General features: G+C 42.9%; 2 protein-coding genes across 3 annotated transcripts in view; one reads left to right on the forward strand and one right to left on the reverse strand.

Annotated features, from left to right (window-relative positions):
- LY86 (lymphocyte antigen 86) overlaps nt 1–20,962 on the reverse strand; it is a 62,945-nt gene that overhangs the window by 25,968 nt on the left and 16,015 nt on the right. Inside the window, exons 3-4 of the mRNA XM_005554118.5 lie at nt 3,178–3,264; nt 1,754–1,882 (exon numbers count right to left, since the gene is read on the reverse strand). Coding sequence (XP_005554175.1) covers nt 1,754–1,882; nt 3,178–3,264 — 216 coding nt within the window. The remainder of the gene's footprint in view (nt 1–1,753; nt 1,883–3,177; nt 3,265–20,962) is intronic.
- Nucleotides 5,451–20,962, forward strand: part of F13A1 (coagulation factor XIII A chain) — a 461,954-nt gene continuing 446,442 nt past the window's right edge. For both annotated transcript variants that reach the window (XM_065544470.2, XM_065544473.2), the window contains exon 1: nt 5,451–5,564. The gene's annotated coding sequence lies outside the window, so the exon portion shown is untranslated. The remainder of the gene's footprint in view (nt 5,565–20,962) is intronic.

The raw sequence follows: 20,962 nt of genomic DNA on the forward strand, positions 1-20,962 counted from the left end.
AACAGGGACGGACGAATGACGAGTTCATCATTCTGAGGAAATGCATGAATATACTTGATTAATCAGAAATGTCTCCAGTAAGTTGAGAGAGGAAAACTGACTTATCATTTTAAGGTGGGCTAGCTAAGAAAAAAAAAAAGGTCCCAATTTGAAACAAAGTCAGATCACTGGGCAGAAAGATTCCTGAAATGATAATTTTAAGTAAACCCCTGGTCAAAAGCAAGACACATTCATTCGTTGTCTTGTTTGTTCTTTTATTCATTCATTCGTTAAAACTAAGATTGGAGTCAGCCTGCCTGGGTTCAAGCCGTGGATCCTTCAAGCTCTGTGACTTGCTGCAAGCTCCTAAAGCCCTCTGTACTTCAGTTACACATTTATAAAGTTGGAATATTAATATAGTATTAACCTGTAAGGTTGGTGTGGGAAGTAAATGACTTAGTGGATCGAAAGCTCTTATAACAGGGCCTGGTACGAATGCTCCATCGTGTGAGGCATTTTGCTCTGTGTGTCTCTGTATTCAGAGCTCTCTATGTATCAGCCACATTTGAAATACTGGGAATAAAAAGACAAAGGTGATATGATCCTACCCTCAAGAAGCGCGTAGTACAATGTGGAAGGTACACGGGAGCAAACCAGGACAGTCCAACATGGCAAACGCTAGGATAGAGTGATGTGCCACACAGTTGCCGGGGATGGCGAGGGTGGTGAGGGAGCCAGGCTGAGTCTGTCCTCTACAGATCCCAGCAAAGTTCCCCCAGTTCCATCTGGTCAATCCTCCCTTAAGTTCCTTGTTTTCTTTTGTTTGCATCCCTTAGTGTAGGAAGGATATTCCAATTTCTTCTAGATCTTTCATTTAAAAGGAGTAATTGCCTCATTTCACAAGGAACTTGACTGTTTAAAATTCTAGCTCTCTTGAATGGGAAAATAGATAAAGGGGTATTTCTGAGATGTGAGGTGAGGGGTGTATTGGGAGTATGCCCCGCCTTGGCCAGTGGGAGTAGGAAGGAGACCCTGGGAGGGGAGAGCAGCTGGGAGAGAACCACTCCTGGGGAAGGACAGTCAGAGAATAGAGCCAGGTTTTAACTACACCGCGGAAGCATCTCAGGGCCTTGGTGAAGCCGTGGTAAAGCCAAGGAGGAAAGGAGAGGTGGGGACAGGTGGCGGAAGGCTACCTTCTCTTTCTTCAAGGCTGTAAGGCAGGGAGTAGAGGGTTGGTGCACTGGAGAAAAGGTAGCTAATGTAATGGGGTTTCTGCCTCTCTACTTCTAGTGTAACTACCCGATGCCCCTGTTAGTCAATGACCCACGTTGGGAAAGGTGGTGACATATCATAAGCTTCATTTGTTTTTCTTTTTTGAAGTCCATTACTACGTTCAGGACACCCTGCCACTAAGGAAGTTGTGGAGGGAAAACCTGGAACCACTCTGAACCGCAACGGATTTTTGGAAGCTCTTGGCTCTTTCTGCTGCCAGCCCTGTTTATAAAATGCTGCTACTCACAGGAACAATGTACTGTTTTAAAGCATCTCATACGCGTCATTTCCTTTTGATATTCACAACAGCCCTGTAAGGTAGGCCTTATGGAATGGGCCTTATTGTTATTTTTATGCAACACATGCTGATAAGTGAGGATAAACTCGTCCAAAGGTGAGGGGCAGAGACAGAGCTCTGGTCTGGGTGTCCTGGCCTCAGATGCAAGTTTGCATTTATCTCTCTGCAGGCCCCTGCAAGCAGTGAGCAAGACAGATGGCTTACCTCCTTTCCTTCTTCCACAGAAAGAAAACTTGGGCAGAGCCACCTCACAGATGGGATAGGAGAAATTCAACACAGACGAGCCTTGAGACATGAGAGCTAGGTCAAGAAATAGCTCTTTGATGTCCTCTCCTGGAGGAAAGAGAAGAACAGCTTTACTCTTACTGCGTGTTTCACTGTGCATCAAAGGCATTCACAGTATACAGCAGCATGAGCTAAAGAACCTTTTGTTTCCATTAATCTGCTCTGCGTGGGGAACAGTTTACTTCTTTCCTTAGTAAAACAGCATTTAGGCAATGCTGCGGGGGATTATGACGAGACCCGGAGTATGAAGGGTGGCTGCTTCTCAAAATACCTGCTTGGAGCAAGGTAGTTAATCGGCTGAGCTCCCCACCCTGGTGCTATGGCCTTTTCATGTGAAGTCTGCAGGTCTGGCTTCTGGAATTTCTCAGCGGCAGAGTATCATTTGTTCCCCATGATGGCGGTGGGGTGTGGTCACGCCTACATACACCTGCTGCTGTCACCAGGGAGGTATTGCAGCACAGGTACACAGGAAGCTTCGGTGGGTCCCATGGCCGTGGCTCCCAATTCTCTCTGCCTTTTTCTCCATTCCTCCCTTTTATGTTCCACCCACTCTTCCATTTCTCTTTTCTCTCTTCTTCTCTCCCCATAACATTTCTCGAGCTGCTGCTAGAGTCCCGATACTGGATAAGATTCTAGAAATACAAAGTTGCGTGAGAGTTCTTGATTTCTGTGAATGTTGCTTCCACTTTTCTGGAACGATTCCACATGCTAAGTTTATTCAACCTCTCTACTTTGATTTTGATATAACTGTTTTGGAAAAGGAGATAGTCTAGTAGCTATAGCAAATATATTGACTAACTATAATTGCATGATCATATGATGAACATTAAACAATCAGAAAGTGCTCTAGCTTATTGATTGGGGTAGGGGAGAAAATATTACATCTCCTCCTTGCCTATGTCAAGGTTTAAGAATTTGTATTAACTATTTGGGATACAAAATAACACAAATGACAAACCGTACTGCTGGTAGTAGATTTATTTGTTGCTGAGATAACTAAAAAAGTTAGGAGATCCTGAGTAGACATTAATACTTAATCTCAAAATATTCCTCCCCCCTTTTTTTTTTTGCTGCGTATACTGATTCCAGATGCTTATATCGTCCAAATGAGTGCCTAGAGTCTTTTTAATACAAAAGTACAGCTTTAAGTGAGAGTTCTACCCTACCTGGATATAACCTAGAGAGAGATTTGAAAATGAAGATGTAAACAGTGTTAATTCTAGAGAGTGGTGAGGGAACAGCAGTTTAGCCAGTCATTATAGTTAATGTAAGTCATTGGGGGTGTGGAGTTGGAAGAGGCTGTGTAATGTTTTATTTCATGCTAATCATTTTTTTTTACTTACTCAGAATTATTCCAAATCTAATGTTGATATTTGATTTTAATTGCTTGGAACACTTTTCAATAGAAAAGCCAAAATCTTGTAATGGATCTGCGAAGAAGAAAACAATAGATTAGTTGTGAGTACATTGTATATTCTGCAAACATATTCAAAATTTGCACCAACATTGTTTTCACACGAATTACTGCATTTATTCAAAAGCATATTGCCCAACACTTTTTAAAATAAGCCTGTGATATTTTCATCAGCTCCCCCCAGTGTCTTCAAAGCCAACGTCATGTTCACTCTGACAACAGGGCCTCCATCCATGGAATGAACAGTGTCTTGCTAGTTGGGTTATGTCTTTACTTGTTAACGTTTTTATCATAGAAAAATGTTATCATTGCCCAAATTCTTCTAGTTCCTGAACATTTGGCTTTAAAATTGCTCATGGATTGCATAGAGCCTTTAATAAAGTATCTATTATTATTATCAAAACAGAGGGAGGTACAAAAGTTAGGAGAGCTTGAGTAGACATTACTACTTAGGCTTAAAATATTTTCTTAAAAGATTTTCAAAGTTAAGATCTGCCTTTGTAATTCCATTTTATCTCATCCCATCCCATCCCATCCCATCCCATCCCATCCCATCCCATCCCATCCCATCCCATCCCATCCCGTCCCATCTCATCCCATTTAATGTAATACTTCCCCCCAAAAATAGTCCACTATGTACAGGTATTGTGCTAGATATGATGAAGCTATAAAGATAATATTTTCTGCATATAACTTCTGCTCATTCACAAAGCTCCAATGGTTTATCTATGCCTCAGAATAAAGTCCAGAAATGAGTGACTGGCTCCAACTTCCATCCTCCACATCATAAATCCATCCTCCATTCCTTGAGACCAACACACCAGCACGTTCCCACCATGTTTGATTTGCTTGCGTGCTTTCTCCCATTTGCAATGGTCTTAGTCTTTTTGGCTATTATCTAAATCCTCAGGTCTTGATCATTCCCATCTTCTTTGTGAAGGCTTCCCTGACCCCAAATATTCTCTTGTTTCCTTGAATTTTTAAAATGGTGATGTCTGGCACTCTCGGTAAGTGTACAAACATGTATCACTCTGTACTTTGCTACCTGGCTTATCCTGCAACACTGAATCTAAACATGACATTCATTAAAGGCCAGAGCTAGTTTCTTGTTTTGTTTTGTTTGTTTTGTTTTCCATTTCCTTTTCCTTTATGTTTCCCACTGGGCTGGAGACAGGAGAGCTATTTTTATCAGAGGATTACCTTGTACTAATAGCCGAGCCTTGTACTTTATGAGTGTTTTCCATTTAATTCTCTAGGTACCCCAGCACCTAGCAGAGAGTCTCACAGCCTCACAGTCTGACACACAGTAAGCACTCCATAAATGTACATGTTGAGTGAATGGATGGGCCGTGTATTGGAGCTGTTTCTCAGCTCCAAATCCAGCCCTCTTTCCTCTGATTTTTAACTGGGCTCTCGGTAATCATGTTTCTCCTTCGCTGTCTGCCAGTCAAGATAGCAGGGAGATGGATGCTGGAGTTGAAGAAGGGACTTACTCCTTCTTGAGTGCTTTCTGGGAGTGTCACTGGTGATGGACCAACACCTTGGCAGTGGAAGTTGGTTCCAGTTGGCTCTCTTTTGCACCTTCCCAGCATCAGCTGACACTCAGCTCTGTGGGGCCCTAAGCTACTGCAATAACAGCACATCAGAAGCTGTCACCCCTTCCTTAGCGGTCTGTCTCAGCTCCATAGGGTCCTTCTGTCAAGCATCCAGTTTCTAATCCCCACAACCTCTGCCTTTTGCTCTCCCAGTCCTCAGCGGTCCTTTCTTTGCTCTTTTGGTTCTCCAGCAACTGGTTCTCTAACCAACTTCCTATGTCAAATTCTCTCTGTTAAAATAACTGATATGGTCTTCGTTTTCCTGACAGGACCCAAACTTGCAGAATAAATAATAATCTGAAGAGATACACCTCATTTTACTGTTATGAAAATATAGACTGGGAGATGTTGTATTAACTTATCCAGATCCCCACACTAGAAAGTGTCAGAGTCAAGATTCAAAACCAGAGTTAAAAACAAACAAACAAACAAATTGCTCCCTGGTATTATGCAGTGAAACTCACAAAGTAGAACCTCAACTACATATGTTACTTATTTGATTTGTAAGATTGCCCAGAATATTTTGTGTGCAGGCATATGGCATCTGGTAGTTCTGTTTCATAACTGATTTCCATTTCAGCTTAGCTATGAGCTCACATTTGCCAATGATAGTGTTCCAGACAGTTTTATCATCCACATTGCTGACCTGGAAGATGCATCATTGTCTATGATATCTGCAATGGAAATGATCACTAGGCAATTTCAGCCTTGCAAATCTAACGTAAGTACACTTTCGTTTGATCAAAACCCCTTTGGTCCAGTCACTAATTTTCCTAAGGGTGGGAAAGAGCCCTCTTGTCTTATGCTCACTGGACTCCTTCCTAAGTATCTCTGTGCTGTCCCAGGGTTTCTTTCAGCCTGGAAAATAGGAGCAGGGGGTTGGAGACGATAGTTCCTGCTACATCCTTGGCACTCAGTATTGAAAAAGATAGAAGCCAATGAACAGATGCTTAGGAAGGTGCATCCTCAAAATTGTGGATAAATTTAAGTTGCTATCCAGGCAAAATAAAAGAGGCTAAGTATGTATTGTGTTTTTGATTAGCAGCTATATAATTACACTGTACGTTTATCAATATTTTAAAGGTATAGATAGGAAGAATCAACTAAGGGTGGGAGAAGGAAATAAAGCATTTTCCTGGTACTAGAAACACATTGTTGTTAGGAAAATAATCTCAATAAAGAACAAAGTCACAAAGAAAGCTGTAGGCTGCATCTCTCTGAGGATATGTATATAAAAGTAGAAAGACAGATTGCTTAAAAAGCGCTTAAGGGTTTGGTGAGCTTTCCTAGCAGCTATTTCAAATTTATATGCAAGACTGATATCTTTGAGTATAAACATGCAGTTTGTGGTCCTCTTGGGGAAAGTGACATTGGTTCCTCCTCCTCCCCCAATCCCACCCTCTCAAACTCATCTCCTTCTCTGTATTTATTTGCATTTCCACTCAGGCACTTTGTATGTTCTATACTACATTATATTTGTTTGTATACCTTTGTCATTCCTCCACTAGATAATGCAAAGCTGACTCCCCAGTGCCAGGGCTATACATAATCTCTTAAGATTATACCAGATCTCCAGTGATTGTCTGCTGGATGAATAGTAGTGGTTATTTGTAGTAAATTTGCTGAGAACCTTAAAGCAGGATTCCTCAATGTTGTCACTATTGACATTTTGTTTTGGATATCCCTTGTGGTGGGTGCTGTTCTGCGCATTGCAGGATGTCTAGCAGCATCCCTGGTCTCTACCCACCAGATGCCAGTAGCACCCCCATACCCTCTGGTTGTGACAACCAAAAATATCTCTAGACATTACCAAAGTATCCATGAGGGACAAACTCACCCCTGGTGGCGATCACTGCTTTAAATAATCACTTTATCAATTTCCAGGCTTTACTTATACTGCAAATGCCTCAGAATCACCTACCAAAATAAAAGATGGTAGGTTGCATTTTAAAGCAGTTCTCCTTCTACAGTATGAACCGTGATGGGCAGGCTGAGAGTGGAGAGACTTTCCCTTGGACCCTTGCTTCAGTAACTTTTAATCATATAAGATGGATCATCTGCCTTTGGACTTTCTGAAACAATAGCATCGGAAAGTTAATCAGAGTTGGTGTTCTGAGAATTTGAGGAAAGAGATAAGTGTTTCCTCTGGATACTTCACTGTATTTCAGCAAATGAGCTCAGGAAAGAAGTCAAAGCTTCATCATGAAATAGAAGACTTCATTTTCAATATTTCTTCCTTGGCCTCTATGTGGCACTCCCTTGCTCTCTGTTCTGTTGACTTCTATGGCCTCAGCCCAATGGAGGACGGCATTATAGTGGGTGAACCCAGCAAACCCCAAACTGCCCCTGCTCCCCTCTCCCCCGGGCAGGTGTGCCCTCGAAGGCAGGCTTCTCCAAACCAGCAGCATGTGAACCCTGCCAGAGGTGAGGAAGAGCTCCAGGAGAACAGCCAGCAGCATCTGTTTTGCATACTAAGGGCAGCAACAATCAAATCTCTCCTAGAAAGGTTTTCTTGGACATTCATGGAGTAAAATAGAGTTGGATAAACAAGCTGGGTTTAGAGTGAGCAGCATTTGAACAGATCTCAGCTCCAAAGGTATTTTTGTGCCTTCCACCCTCCATTAGTGGCCTAGGCTGGGCTAGACCTGGGCAGCTGTCGAGGGGAGGACAACCTTGTCGGGATGTCTTCTATTAACAGCTAGCAGGAGGCTTTCAAATGGAATCAGTAGGAAGAAGACAAAATCCAATGACACAGACTCTGGGAGTGAAATTCCTCAGCAGAGGATGGTGGGGGCCTGGGTACACTCCACTGGACCAATCCTCGATTTGACTTCAGGCAGCGGGAAAGCTTGGATGTGTGTCTCTAAGTCCTGGAGTCCACGGATGTAGCTCCGCCCCCTGTGGCCTCTGCGTTGCTGGCTGGGAAGTTTGAGGCATAGAGGAGGGCCCAACTCTTATGCAGCTAGTTCCATTTTCTATATTCTAGCTCTACTTGAGGTTTTTCTTTAGCTTTATATTTTGAAATAATTATATTTTCACAGGAAGTTGCAAAAAGATACAGAGAGGTCTCATATATCTTTCCGCATCTTCCCCCATGGTAAGATCTTACATGGAGGGCAATACCCAAACTGGGACATTGACACTGGTACAATCCACAAAATTTATTCAGATGTCAACAGTTTAGCAATCGTCTGTGTGTGTGTATACAAGTGTGTGTGCCTATTGTTTACAGTTCTATTGCTTGGGTTTAAAATGGTTAGAAATTGGTCTTCCTCCTCTCAGGGGAGGGTAGAATTCTTACAGCAGAGTCACTGTGGAAAGGAGCTGACTCCCCTCCAACCTCACTTGTACCAGCCTTCCACATACTCACGGCCAAGTGCAACCCCAAGATTGCAATGTCCTTCCTGCTTTGTAAAGGTAGTCTTTCTCCCTCTCCCTTTATCCTATGCTCTTCTCTTCTCTCTTCCTGTCCCTCATTCTCTCTCTCTCCCTCTTTCTCTTTTTCTTCTTATATCAGTACTTAGATCTGGCTACCATCCTGAGATTAAGAACACTGATTTTTCTTCAAACACATCTTAACCTTCATGGCTCATTCCCTGTGGCCCACATTACTCTAAGAGCTGGTATTGCTTCCTGCATGTGCTATTGGCAGAACACAGGCTGGCCCCAGGAGAATGTTAAGTATTACAAGCATGCTTCCGATAGAGGCACGACCTGGGGAGGGAGAAAGGGCATAGAGGGCCCAGGAGACCTTACCAGTCACACACAGCTTAGCTGCACTGGCAGGACTGCCTCTCACAAACAGTTTATGGAAGGAAGGAAAAATTGGGTTAACAGAATGTGAGTAAAGCTGGTCTGCTTCTGAATGCTCAATAAAATAGTACTGGATGGTTGTTTAATAATGGGGGGTGTGTTAGGGTTCTCTAGAAAAACAGAACCACTTGGCACTGGAGACTGAGTGTCTGAGTGTGGTTGAACTGCTAGTTCCGGGTCAAATGGTAGCAGATATTCCTCTGCATCTTTCAGAATTCTTCCCAAATGTAACAAAATAACAAACAGACCTTGCTTTTGATTTCTTTTTTTTAGGTTGGCTGATGGCCAATTCTGCCAGCTTGTGTTCTGTTTATCATACAGATCTAGCTGGGCACAGATCTGGAAGTCTGTCTTCTTTCAAGGCTGTACTTTTACTAGAGTGTCTTAATTTTCTTGGCGAATTCATAGGATGACATTCAAGGGTCACTGTAGACCTTTACAGGAGGATGATGCATAAGGCTTCAGTAAAATCGCATTGCTGGAAATCCATTAGCAGCACAACGCAAAATTAACTTTCTTCTTTTCTGTCCTTAATGCCACTGTGTTCCCTCCGCCTCCTCCCCTCATACTCCCTCCCACCTTTGTGGAAAAAGAAATAACTTACAATGTGGTAAGTGCATTCTAGCTGTGTTTTTCTATTATGTCCTGATCTCTTCTTTTTTTCTACCTGCCAAATCTTATTACTGTAGCACAGCAAGGCTCCCCAGTGGGTCATTATTTCAAATAATAGTAGTTCCACTCCCATTTGACTCTCTTTGGCCAGCATTTCCTCGGGAATTGACTCACACATTCAAGTCAACTGGCTTCTTGTTTCTTCATCTCAGATATGTAAACAGTGTGTTCAAAATACTTAAACATGTTTCTTGCTTTCAAATGCAACAAAAATAAAATTAACACGATCACAATGGAATATCGACTATTTGTGATATAAGATGGTAAAAACTGCAACATCCTGCCAGGTGCCTGGCAACCTTGGTGAATGTGTTTTTGAGTGAGATGGTATGTTGGGGCTGCTAAACTCAAAATTCTGGATCCATAGCTTGTCTGCTTTTAATTGCAAAAAAAAAAAAATTGAATTCATAATAAGCCTTTTTATTGACAGAAAAGGAGTAGGAATCTTGCATGGCCCCTCTGGCCTCTAAGTTCCACTTTCCCAGAATAACCTAAGTTTGGCTTCCATCAGCATAGGAGGAGATGGCTTTTCTATCATGATATAAATATGACAGACCATAAGAGATGAGTGGCAATGAAGACAGTCTTCTGCCCAAAATATCTTGCCAAATGTCTTGATGAAAATAATGACCTAATTGAGGCAGTTTTGTCTGATCTTTACATCTTAGGAGTAGATCAACAATGCACTGGTCGGGCATGGTGGCTCACACCTGTAATCCCAGCACTTTGGGAGGCCGAGGCAGGTGGATCACCTGAGGTGAGGAGTTCAAGACCAGCCTGGCCAACATGGTGAAACCCCATCCCTATTAAAAATACAAAAATTAGTCGGGTGTGGTGGCACGTGTCTGTAGCCCCAGCTATTCAGAAGGCTGAGGCAGGAGAAATGCTTGAACCCAGGAGGCGGAGGTTGCAGTGAGCTGAGATCACACCACTGCACTCCAACCTGAGTGACAGAGTGAGACTCCGTCTCAAAAAAACAAACAAAAAAACAAAAAACAAAAAAACAAAAAAAACACAAATGCACTAAGTGCAAAATTTTATTGTGTGTTACCAAGAGGGTGCCATGGTGCCACATAGCATAAGATCCTAACACGAAGGTGAGAGGAAACTGGAACCTGTCTTATGGGTGAGAAACAGTGCACCTTAGTGGCTGGAAGATGCGATAGGAAGAGCAACTTGGCTCATCATTCATTACCCTGTAATAGGAAGGGGATTAGGTCTTGGGGATAGAAAGACAAATCAGAACTGCTTCTGGTATCATCGTATTTATAATATTTCCATCATCTGATTATGATAGCACACTACTGAATAATAAACTCAACAAAAGATGCATGTATACTCTATACTCTAAATCTCTCATTTATAGTCAACACAACACATTATAGTCTCATTATAGTCAACATTTTATAGTCTTCTGTAGGCAAGGCATGTTTCCCATGGATTCACTTTATACTATCTTGCCTGGCCTCTCTTCATTTTAAACACCATCTTAATAACAGTGTCCCTATTCTTTCTTACAATATGTTTATTAACTGTCTAATATGTGCTGGACACTGTGCTAGCTGTGGTGGAACCGAGGTGGAAAGGGAGCATTTTGACCAGACCAGTTCACCCAAAGCCCTACTATTGGTTAAGTAGTGACCAGATTACTAGAGCTCCCTCAAGTCTAGAAGCATCAGGGGAACTTGCCTCTTCGGCTTGGTGTTGGTAATCGTTTAACTTTCTGTTACTAATTTGGAGGCAGTCCGCGTGGGATAGAAAAGTGGATAAATGCTAGTCTGTTCTCTTTTTACAATGGAAGATTAGACTTTAGCACATGCTTCTCCACTGCCAATGTGGATTTCACCAGCAGGCAGACTCCTTCTAAGGGAGAGCCTGGCTTAGAGACAGCGGGAACCATGGCACTGGTGACACCCACACAACCAGGATACACCTGTTGTATTTAATGTCTGCAGTTCTTACAAATTTGTCTGTCTCTTGACAGTCTTGACAGGGGACATAAACAGGGCCAGATGCATAGGGTGGTTTACTTGACTGTGTACAGCTACAAAGATGATCCCTGGGACTTTCCTTGACATGCTGCAAATGCTGAAAAGGAATTCCCTTCTGCTTCCAGAAGTCATGAACTAGATATGATTTAAAAGAAAAAGCTAAGGTGTTTGTTGTCCTTGGCGTCGGATGTTGTGGAATATGATGGTTGGGTGAGCAGGAACTGACAAACTGTCTGGGAGGTAACAGCTGAGGCCAGCCTAGTCTTTGTTCATTGATGGTGCTGGATTTGAACCAAACATACCAGGAGGTCCTCAAATGTTATTTGAATTGTTCTCATTAGCCTTGAGAGTGACCAGGGCATGGGGTGCTAGTTAACATCCCTGTTTGCTAAGGAAGAGACTGAGATTTCAGGCAAGGAAGTGACTTCCTCTCATCTCCAGACTCAGCCTCCAGGGCCCTGAGCACTGCACCCTGGTTCCTGTGCGGGTCTCGCCCTGGAGCAGGTGAGCGAGGCAGACAAACGACAGAAGCAGAGCTTTAGATGGAGGCGAAATGAGTCCAGACATGTGTGCCGGGACCTGGTCCTCTTAGGATTCAAGTCGCTTACAGAGAGGGACAAGACCCAACAAGCTTCCCAATTTTGATAAAATTCTTCACTGTGATTGTGCAGGTCACTGTCAGTCAGCGAAGGTGCTGCTTTTCTCAACCCAAAGGAAACTGGGATAGAGGAAAATGCTTTGGAAGATTTTTTTTATTAGGAATTAAGAAAAATAATGCATGTAAAGCATCTTGGCCAGTGTTAGGCACATAATAGACAGTTAATAATTGGGCAAAAGGAGGATGGAGTCCATTAGAAAGAAGATACTACAATACTGACTATTCTCATTACAGTTGCAGAAAATGAAACCAACTTTTTTTTTTAAACATTTTTCTTTTTAATGTAAGAACACCCTAGGTTTAAAATAATTTAGTTAAGTTCATATATCTTTTTTGTATTATTATTTTTCTTTTGAAATAGGGTCTGGTTCTGCTGTCCAGGCTGGTATCAAACTCCTGGATTCAAGCGATCCTCCTACCTCAGCCTCCCAAACTGCTAGGACTACAGATGTGATCCACTGTGCCCAGCACTTTTTTTTTTTGTTTTTTTGTTTTTTTTGAGACAGAATCTCACTGTCACCCAGGCTGGAGTGCAATGGCACAATCTTGGCTCACTGCAACCTCCCAAGCTCGAGGGATTCTCATGCCGCAGCCTCCCCAGTAGCTGGGATTACAGGTGTGTGCCACCACAGTGGGCTAATTTTTGTATTTTTAGTAGAGATGGGGTTTCACCATGTTGGCCAGACTGATCTTGAACTCCTGACCTCAAGTGATCCACCCGTTTTGGCCTCCCAAAGTGCTGGGATTACAGGTGTGAGCCACTACACCTGGCCTTCAGCCCAGCTTTAAGTTAAATAGACATTTCTGAGATGAAACCTAGACGCCACCTGGGGCGTCCCAGCCCTTAAGATTAAACAGGATTGGTGGAACATAATCTCATGGCTGGGATGCTCTTTGCTGATGGTTCTCAATGTGGCTGCACGTTGAAATCACTAGGAGAGTGCTGTGAAAATACCCATGCCCGAGTTCCACCCCAGACAGTCTGATTTAATAAGTCTGGGTGCTGCCTGGTTTTTAAATGCTACCCAGGTGATTCTATTGCCCTGCCTAGTTTGAAACCCACTGTTAAAAGCCACACCAAGTTTTTTGGTCATTTCCTGGTACATGATCTTAAACGTGAGACCCTACGTCTACCGTGTATCACTCAGGCTCAAAGTTTAACCCCTTCATAGACGTCCTAAGAAATCTCCTTACAAACCATTTCACAAGGTGTACAGAATTTATGAAGCGTTAGGAGGCAGCCCCCTCCGCTTAGCCCCTTATGACCTGGTGAGATGCTCCGGCCTCTCCCTCTTTTTTCACGTCTCTGGCTCCTGTCTCTACAGGACACCATGTTTGCCCTGGCTCAGTCCTGAGGAGTTGGAACCTTGGCAGTTACCCAAGCTCCTCTCAAGAATTCTTTCAAGAAAGGCACGGCTCTGCTGAGGTAGGATTCCTGCAACAGCCCCTAAAAGCATATTTTTTCTGTTTCATTTCCTGAGCATTGACTCTCTGCCAAACACGATCTTAGGCATGAAAAGATTTGAGATGAGAGTTCAGGGACGAAGAGAACAAAGCTGACGAGATGAGCAAGGAGAGCTAGCGGAGGATGGGGAGCATGAGACAGGACACGCCTGCAAAAAACTCCCAATGTGGAGAAGAACGTGGAAGAACAGCAGAGCTTGGCAGCTGTGAGTGGGCGGCGTGGGGCTGGGAGAGCCAAGACCAGAGAGCCCGGGATGCGCAGGAGTCCTGGGCTGCCTGCAGGCTCGCGGGAGCTCTGTGCTGGGCGGAGAGAATGATTTGAAGATGGGAATGCAAGCACGCACTCAAATTAAAAAAAAAAAAAAAGAGTTGTGATTATAAATAAAAGGCATTTGGCGTCAATGAAGGAACTACTTAAGAGATCAGCAGCATCTTTTACAGCCGAATAAGCTTTACCTCCCTGTACGGTCTATGTTTGTAAGGCAGTCACCGTTCACGCTCTCAGGAATTTTGGGTGTGGTTCTTCCATGACTGTGACTTGGGCGGATTGTGTGGTGTTGTGTGTGTTTCGTGACTCTCCATAAGCCGCCGTGACTTTTGGAGATGGAAAGTCAACTCATCCATTTTCTTTGTTTTCCTAAACACTGATTTTCTTCTGGACAGGCTGCCTGTGTTCCTGAACAGGGGCACCAATACAGGCTATAAAGAACAACTTATTCTTTTAGGGGAGAGAAGTAGAAGGTTCTAAGGAATAAATTCTGTGAAAAATATCTCCATAAGAATTTGATAATGCGCTAAAAATTCCCTTCACTAATCCTGAATTCCCCACTCTAGCATCACCTTGCTTGGTTCGTTGCACTGCACTGTGCAAGCCGGTTAAGTGTTCGAGGAGTGAATGAAGGAAGGCGGATAAACCATCAGGCAGGGAAAGTGAAGGGGCCGTATCACCCTAGCAGTCGTTGAACTGATTTTGGACACAATCAGCTTGCTCTTGGATCTCCTCAAATGTTTTGGTAACACATTGGCCTTTTAATAAATCTTAACTTCAATTTGCCCTCTCCTAATACAAGAGGCGATAAAGATTATTTTCATCTTCATAGCGTTCAGTACTCAGAGTTAGAAGGGTAAATATCCCTCCAATTAGACTGATTGGGACACGTGCTTGAAGTCAGAGCAGCTAGCAGAATACAGCAGCAATTTGATTTTTCCTATTTTTGGTAGGTGCAGAGAAAATGGAAGGAGAGATGCTACTTCGACAGGAGAGACAAAAGCCCTGCTATTTGTTTATTGGTCCGATTGTAAAGCTTTTTGAGCCTCTGCTGTTTGCTAGGCACCATGCTAGATGTGGGATACGAAGATCACTTAGTCTTAGGCATAGCCCCTGACTTTCAGGAGAAAGAGGTAGTAAACACACGACCCGCACGCAGCCTAGCCACAAGGTGCAGTGAGAGAACAGGGAGGCACCAGTGTGCTAGCGCTTTGCCTTGGAAGCTGTGGAAGCGCTATTGTGACCATTCATCTTAAGTATATTCCTATATATTTCCAAATATTTCCAGTAATTACAGATGGGTGTAAAACAGTGGTCACTTCTATAGCTCTTTCCATAGCAGGTGCTGTTCTAAGCCCTACATGTGTATTAGCTGAAATCCTCACAAAAGCCTTAAGAGAGATGCTGTTAACATCTGTTTTAGAATTGAGGAAACTGAGGCAGAGATGGTTTATGGAAAGTGTGCAGGTTGCAAACCTTGTACGGGGCTGGAGTAGGAGCCTGTGTATGTAGACTCTTTTCTACCAACTCAGGCACAGAGAACAACAGATACAAAAAGTCTCAGGTCCCAAAGTCTGTGTATTCTGGTCAACAAAACTCTTCATAAAATCAAGCCAGTTGTGCTTTTGTGAGCTTCATCTTGAATCACATAAATGCAATCAGTCCAGCTTCTTTCTTTGAAAGGCTGGAGGTGGGAGGTGGCTGGTGTTTGCTCAGACACGGACAGACCTTAAAGGTCCTAGAATCACCCCTGGAAGGATAGTGGAAAAACGAGATAATTTTCTTTTCCTCTATTGCTTTAAGTGGTATCAGAAAGGTAGATTTCTGTCATCTTCCTATATATTTTCAAAGAAGGAGCCTTCCTTGGCAAAATACAAGTTTCTGTGGCTGCTGGCATCAGAAAGAGTTTCCACCATCATCACAGGCCTTCATCTTGCAGGTAAGCTCAGACATGCTCACCCTCTTACTGACGTTGCTGAGCATTGCTCATGATGTGGAATAGAATTTCTACATCATCCATGCCCATAGTGTGACATCAAAACCAGCATGTCCTTTGCAGCCCTTAAATACACACATGAGAATGCACACACACAGACACACACACAACCCACAAAACAAAACCGCAGCCCTGCCTTGCTTTTGCCTTCTAGCTTGACCATTTTAGGGCAACCTGTCTTGGTGTGTTCCCAGGGACCAGAAGCTTCTGTGTAACTTAGGCAGTAAATCAGGGTGTCAGCTAGCACTCACCTTGTCCCCCTAAGCTTCCATTTCCTCACTTGTAAAAGGAGGAACTGAGTACTATTTTAGGCTTCATGCTTCCTTCCTGTACCAGGCTTCTCAGATGCCCCAGAGGCCAGGGCAGTGGAGCCCAGACTCTGGGGGCCCGGGGCCTGCACTGTGGGTCATAAAGGCAGAGGGAGATGCACAGCCTCAGGCTCAAGAGCTTCAGGCCATTATTTTAAAATAAAATCTTTTTATCTTGAAATAATGATAGACCTAGGAAGCTACACAACGAGTACAGAGGTGTCCTGTGTACTTTCACCCACTTCCCTTCATGGTAATATCTTACGTAACCGAGTATCAAAACCTAGTCATTGACACTGGTGTACTCTACAGACTGTATGCAGGTTTTAGCAGTTTTCACACACACACACACGTGTTTGCTCATGTAGTTCTATGCAGTTTTACTGCATGTAAGCACCACCATATAGATCCTGGCTGGGCGTGGTGGCTCATGCGTGTAATCCCAACACTTTGGGAGGCCTAGGCAAAAGGATCGCTGGAGCCCAGGAGTTCAAGACCAGCCTGAGCAACATAGGGAGACCCTGTTTCTACAAAAGTAGAGGCCAGCACCCTTCCTTGCCAGTGCAAACGTTTCTTGCAATGTTCAGGGCCCTGGAGCCAATCTTGGCCATACACAGAAACCTACAGAACAAGCATGAATTCTTTTTTTAAAAAAATTTTTAACTTTTAAAGGACACACAATAATTATCCATATTTATGGATTTGCTTCCTAAATGCTTTCTAGTATGAGAGCAACTTAGCTTATTTTTCTCCTTGGCCTCCCTACATGTGCTAATGAGTTGTCTGTGGCTGCCTCCAATCCCCCAGCAGACCAACAGGAGGAAAAAAACTCAATTTGCACTTTTCCTAGGAAACAATCCTGTTGGCAGAGCGGACTCATAAAGCCCCTCCTTTTCAGTGCTAGCATGCTGCCGAGGGGCCCACGTGACACTGCTTCTGAATGTGGCCTCCTCTCGGTTGAGGCCCTCGAAGGAAGAGAAACCGTGTAAGGAAGTGCATAGAGAATAAGAGACCCCGTGTCTCCAGGGTGTGGAATCCCAGGCTTCCTTCCTAAAGATGCCGTGGAGCTTCCCCAAGAAGGCAGAGTGGATACCCAGCGGGAGTTCCCACCCAGATGTCTTGAACTGGAACCAGGGAAGTCAAATTCTACATTCCCAAAGCCAATTCGCCATTTCTTTCTGCATCTCTTACGTCAATGAGATGAAGCCAGAACGGGTCTGCTGGATGCCAGAAATCTGCAATAGAGCTCTCCTGGATAGGAAGGAGGGAGGTGCTTCTACGGGAAACCCTGAATTTGCTTGTACTTTATCTTCATGTAACACAGACCATCCGGGAATAGGATCCCGGGACCATGAATAATGTGAGATTACAAGCTCTTACAGGTGGATGCTGGAGGCGAAAAGCAGAGCTGCCATTGGCTTGGTCTCTCTGCCAGCAAAATAAATTCCTGACCAAGGAAAGGACTCATTTTTCTGCCTCCAGAATCAACACACCCTAGCATTCCCTTCCTGATTAGAGGAATAAAAAATACTTCTGCTAAAGATATAAAAAGAATTACATTGAAAGATAGCAAGTTGCCACGAAAAATAAGACAGGAAATTGGATTTCAGATGAATAAAGGAGACGAGTGCACCCGTTGAACAATCACAGCCTTCCCCCGCAGACCTGCACGCAAGTTAAACACCACGTGTGAGTTTCTTCTGCTTCACAGCAAAGTTTAAAGGCCCTGGCTCAACACTGTGCCGTTCTCTGTAACACCATTGCTGTAACCATTTGGATATTGTTCGGCCTTTTTTTGCCATCTGTTCATGTGTCTTCAGAACATAACATTTAAAAACTGTTAGTGTGCATGGAAATATTACTAGACAAAACTGATACAACGAGAGCAATTAGTCTAAATACCTTTGCCTAAGCTTAAGCTGCTGAAAACTGGAGAAAGAAAGAAAGTACTGGGCTGGTAAACATTTTCTAACACAGGAGACATAAATAATGGATATTCGTAAGTTTGTAATTGCAAAAAAAGTGGAAATAACCTAAATTTTTATCAAAAGGAGGAGGGACACAATTGTAGTCGATACATATAATGATGTAATGTACCTCCATGAAAATGAATTAACTAAAGCAATGCATGCTAGCTATCTCTTGAAATAATGTAATAAATTAGTCTCCAAATAAATTGCTAATTCAACTTTCATTAGTTCCAGTAATTTGTAGGTCAGCTTTTTCTGTGTAGACACTCATATTGCACGCACATAATAACATTTTTGTTTCTTCCTTTCAAATCCTTAAACATTTTCTTTTTCTTGTCTTTTACACTGGTGAGGTCCTTCAGTACGACTTTGAATACAAGTGGTAGTGATGGGTGTATTTGTCTCACTCTTGATTTTAAAAGGAAGGTTTCCAGTGTTTCACCATTAAATGTATTGTTCGCTGTAGATCTATATTTAGGTGTATTTCTTTAAAAAGCAGACAGCTAACTTATAAAATGCAATTTGTCATTTTTTGTTTTGTAAGATCAGGTTAATATAGTCCATTTATATTTATTAGGGCTTTTGATTTATTTATTTATTTATTTATTTTTTATTATTTTTTTGAGACGGAGTCTCATTCTGTCAGCTGGAGTGCAGTTGCACTATCTCGGCTTACTGCAACCTTTGCCTCCTGGGTTCAAGCAATTCTCCTGCCTCAACCTCCCGCATAGCTGGGATTACAGGCACCCACCACTACGCCCCGCTAATCTTTGTATTTTTGGTAGAGACGGGGTTTCACTATGTTGGCCAGGCTGATCTTGAACTCCTGACCTCAGGTGATCTACCTGCCTCAGCCTCCCAAAGTGCTGGGATTACAGGCATGAGCCACTGTGCCCTGTCAAGCTTCTGATATTTTAATAATTATTTTATCCTATTTTGGGTTTTCTTTCTTTATGCCTTTCCTCCCTTCTTTCCAGCATTCTTTTGGATTCATTGGAATATTTTAATTTTTTCTTTTGTTTGTATTGTTTTGTTTATAGTTTGGAAATCATGTACTATATTTCTAGTCTTGTAGTACTTACCTTTGAAATTTTAACATGAATATCTTAATAAATCTTAAAAATAAACTTGTCTTTTTCCTACCTATTTTAAAAACCTTGGTATGGCCGGGCACGGTGGCTCAAGCCTGTAATCCCAGCACTTTGGGAGGCCGAGACGGGCGGATCACGAGGTCAGGAGATCGAGACCATCCTGGCTAACACGGTGAAACCCCGTCTCTACTAAAAATACAAAAAACTAGCCGGGCGAGGTGGCGGGCGCCTGTAGTCCCAGCTACTCAGGAGGCTGAGGCAGGAGAATGGCGTAAACCCGGGAGGCGGAGCTTGCTGTGAGCTGAGATCCGGCCACTGCACTCCAGCCTGGGCGACAGAGCGAGACTCCGTCTCAAAAAAAAAAAAGAAAGAAAGAAAAACCTTGGTATATAAGTATGTACGTATTTATTTGTTTTTATTGTGGCAAAAAACACATGACATTGAATTTCCCATCTTAACCATTTTCAAGCGTACAGTTTGGAAGTCTTCCATATATTCACATTGTTGGGCCACAGATTTCTAGAACTTTTTCATTTTGCATAAATAAGCATTGTCTTTACTCTCCTCCCTATAAAAGACCAGGTCAAGGACATGAGAATGCTTTATGTTCACTCACCAGCCCCTCCTCCGTGTGCTATTGTTATCTGCCATTTTGCACTAGGCAGCCTCCGATATGGCCCCAGGTGTCCCCTCCTACATTGCACGTCCTGTGCAATCCCCTTCTCTGAAGTAGCCCAGTGACTTGCTTGTAAGCAGTGGAACATGGCAAAAGCATTGGGATGTTGCTTCTGAGATTAGGCTGCAATGTCATGAGACTTTGACAGCTATCTGTCATGTCCTCTCTCTCATTCTGGGAAGCACGTTGCCATGTTGTGGGTAGCCTTGTGGGAAGACCCCCATGGCAAGGCACTGATATCTCTGGCTAATAGCCATTGAAGACTTGAATTCCACTAACAGCCCTGTGAGTGGGCATGGAAGCAGATCTCTGGAGGTCTGTTCATTGCCATGTACTCACATGAGTTTGGAAGCAGCTGCTCCCCCAGCCAAGCCTAGAAATGACTACAGTCCACCTTCATCACCCTTTGTCAGAGACCACCAACTAAGCCACATCCAAATTCCTGCCCCAGAGGAAAAAAACTGCGAGGTGAGGTGATAATGCTTATTGTTTTAAACTGTCAAATTTTAGGGCATTTGTTATGCAGAAATAGACATCTAATACATTCTTGTTCCAAATTCATCATTATCATCATTACATTCATTGATTGTTAAAATTGCCACCGCTTTGCTTCTCATTCCATTTTACATCTCAAAACTGACTTCTGGGATCATTGCCTTCTCAAGTACCTTTACAATTCTTTTAGTGAGAGTCTTTCGGTGGCAAACACTCTAGATTTTTTTTCTCCAAAAAGTCTTTAATTTACTCTTATTATTGAATGACTTTTAACTATACTGTATATAGAATTCTAGGTTCTAGGTTGATTGTTATTTTCTCTTTTCTATGATAGTATTGCTGAAGCCTGCTGTCAGTCTATAACTTCTTTTAGGTAATTTCTCTTGCAACTTTTACCATTTTTTTTCCTTTGGTGATTTGTGGTTTTATCCTGGTTGGTCTAATTGTGAAATTCCTTTTACGAACCTCTGTGGGAAACTCTGTGGGAAGCACGTTGCACGTTGTGGGAAGCCTGGTGGAGAGACCCCCATGGTAAGGGGGTCTCTGGCTAATAAACATTGAAGATTTATTGTGTTTATTGAACCTGAGATTCATGTCTTTTTGCAGTTCTGGAAAATTTTCAGCATTTTTTCTTCAGAAATTGCCTTTTCCCCTATTTGTTCTATTTTCTTCTCTAGCTGTAGCTCCATATTTTTTGTTTTTTTATTTCTCTGTGGT

This window comes from Macaca fascicularis, chromosome 4 (assembly GCF_037993035.2).
Source record: "Macaca fascicularis isolate 582-1 chromosome 4, T2T-MFA8v1.1".
In the NCBI taxonomy this organism is placed as follows: domain Eukaryota; kingdom Metazoa; phylum Chordata; class Mammalia; order Primates; family Cercopithecidae; genus Macaca; species Macaca fascicularis.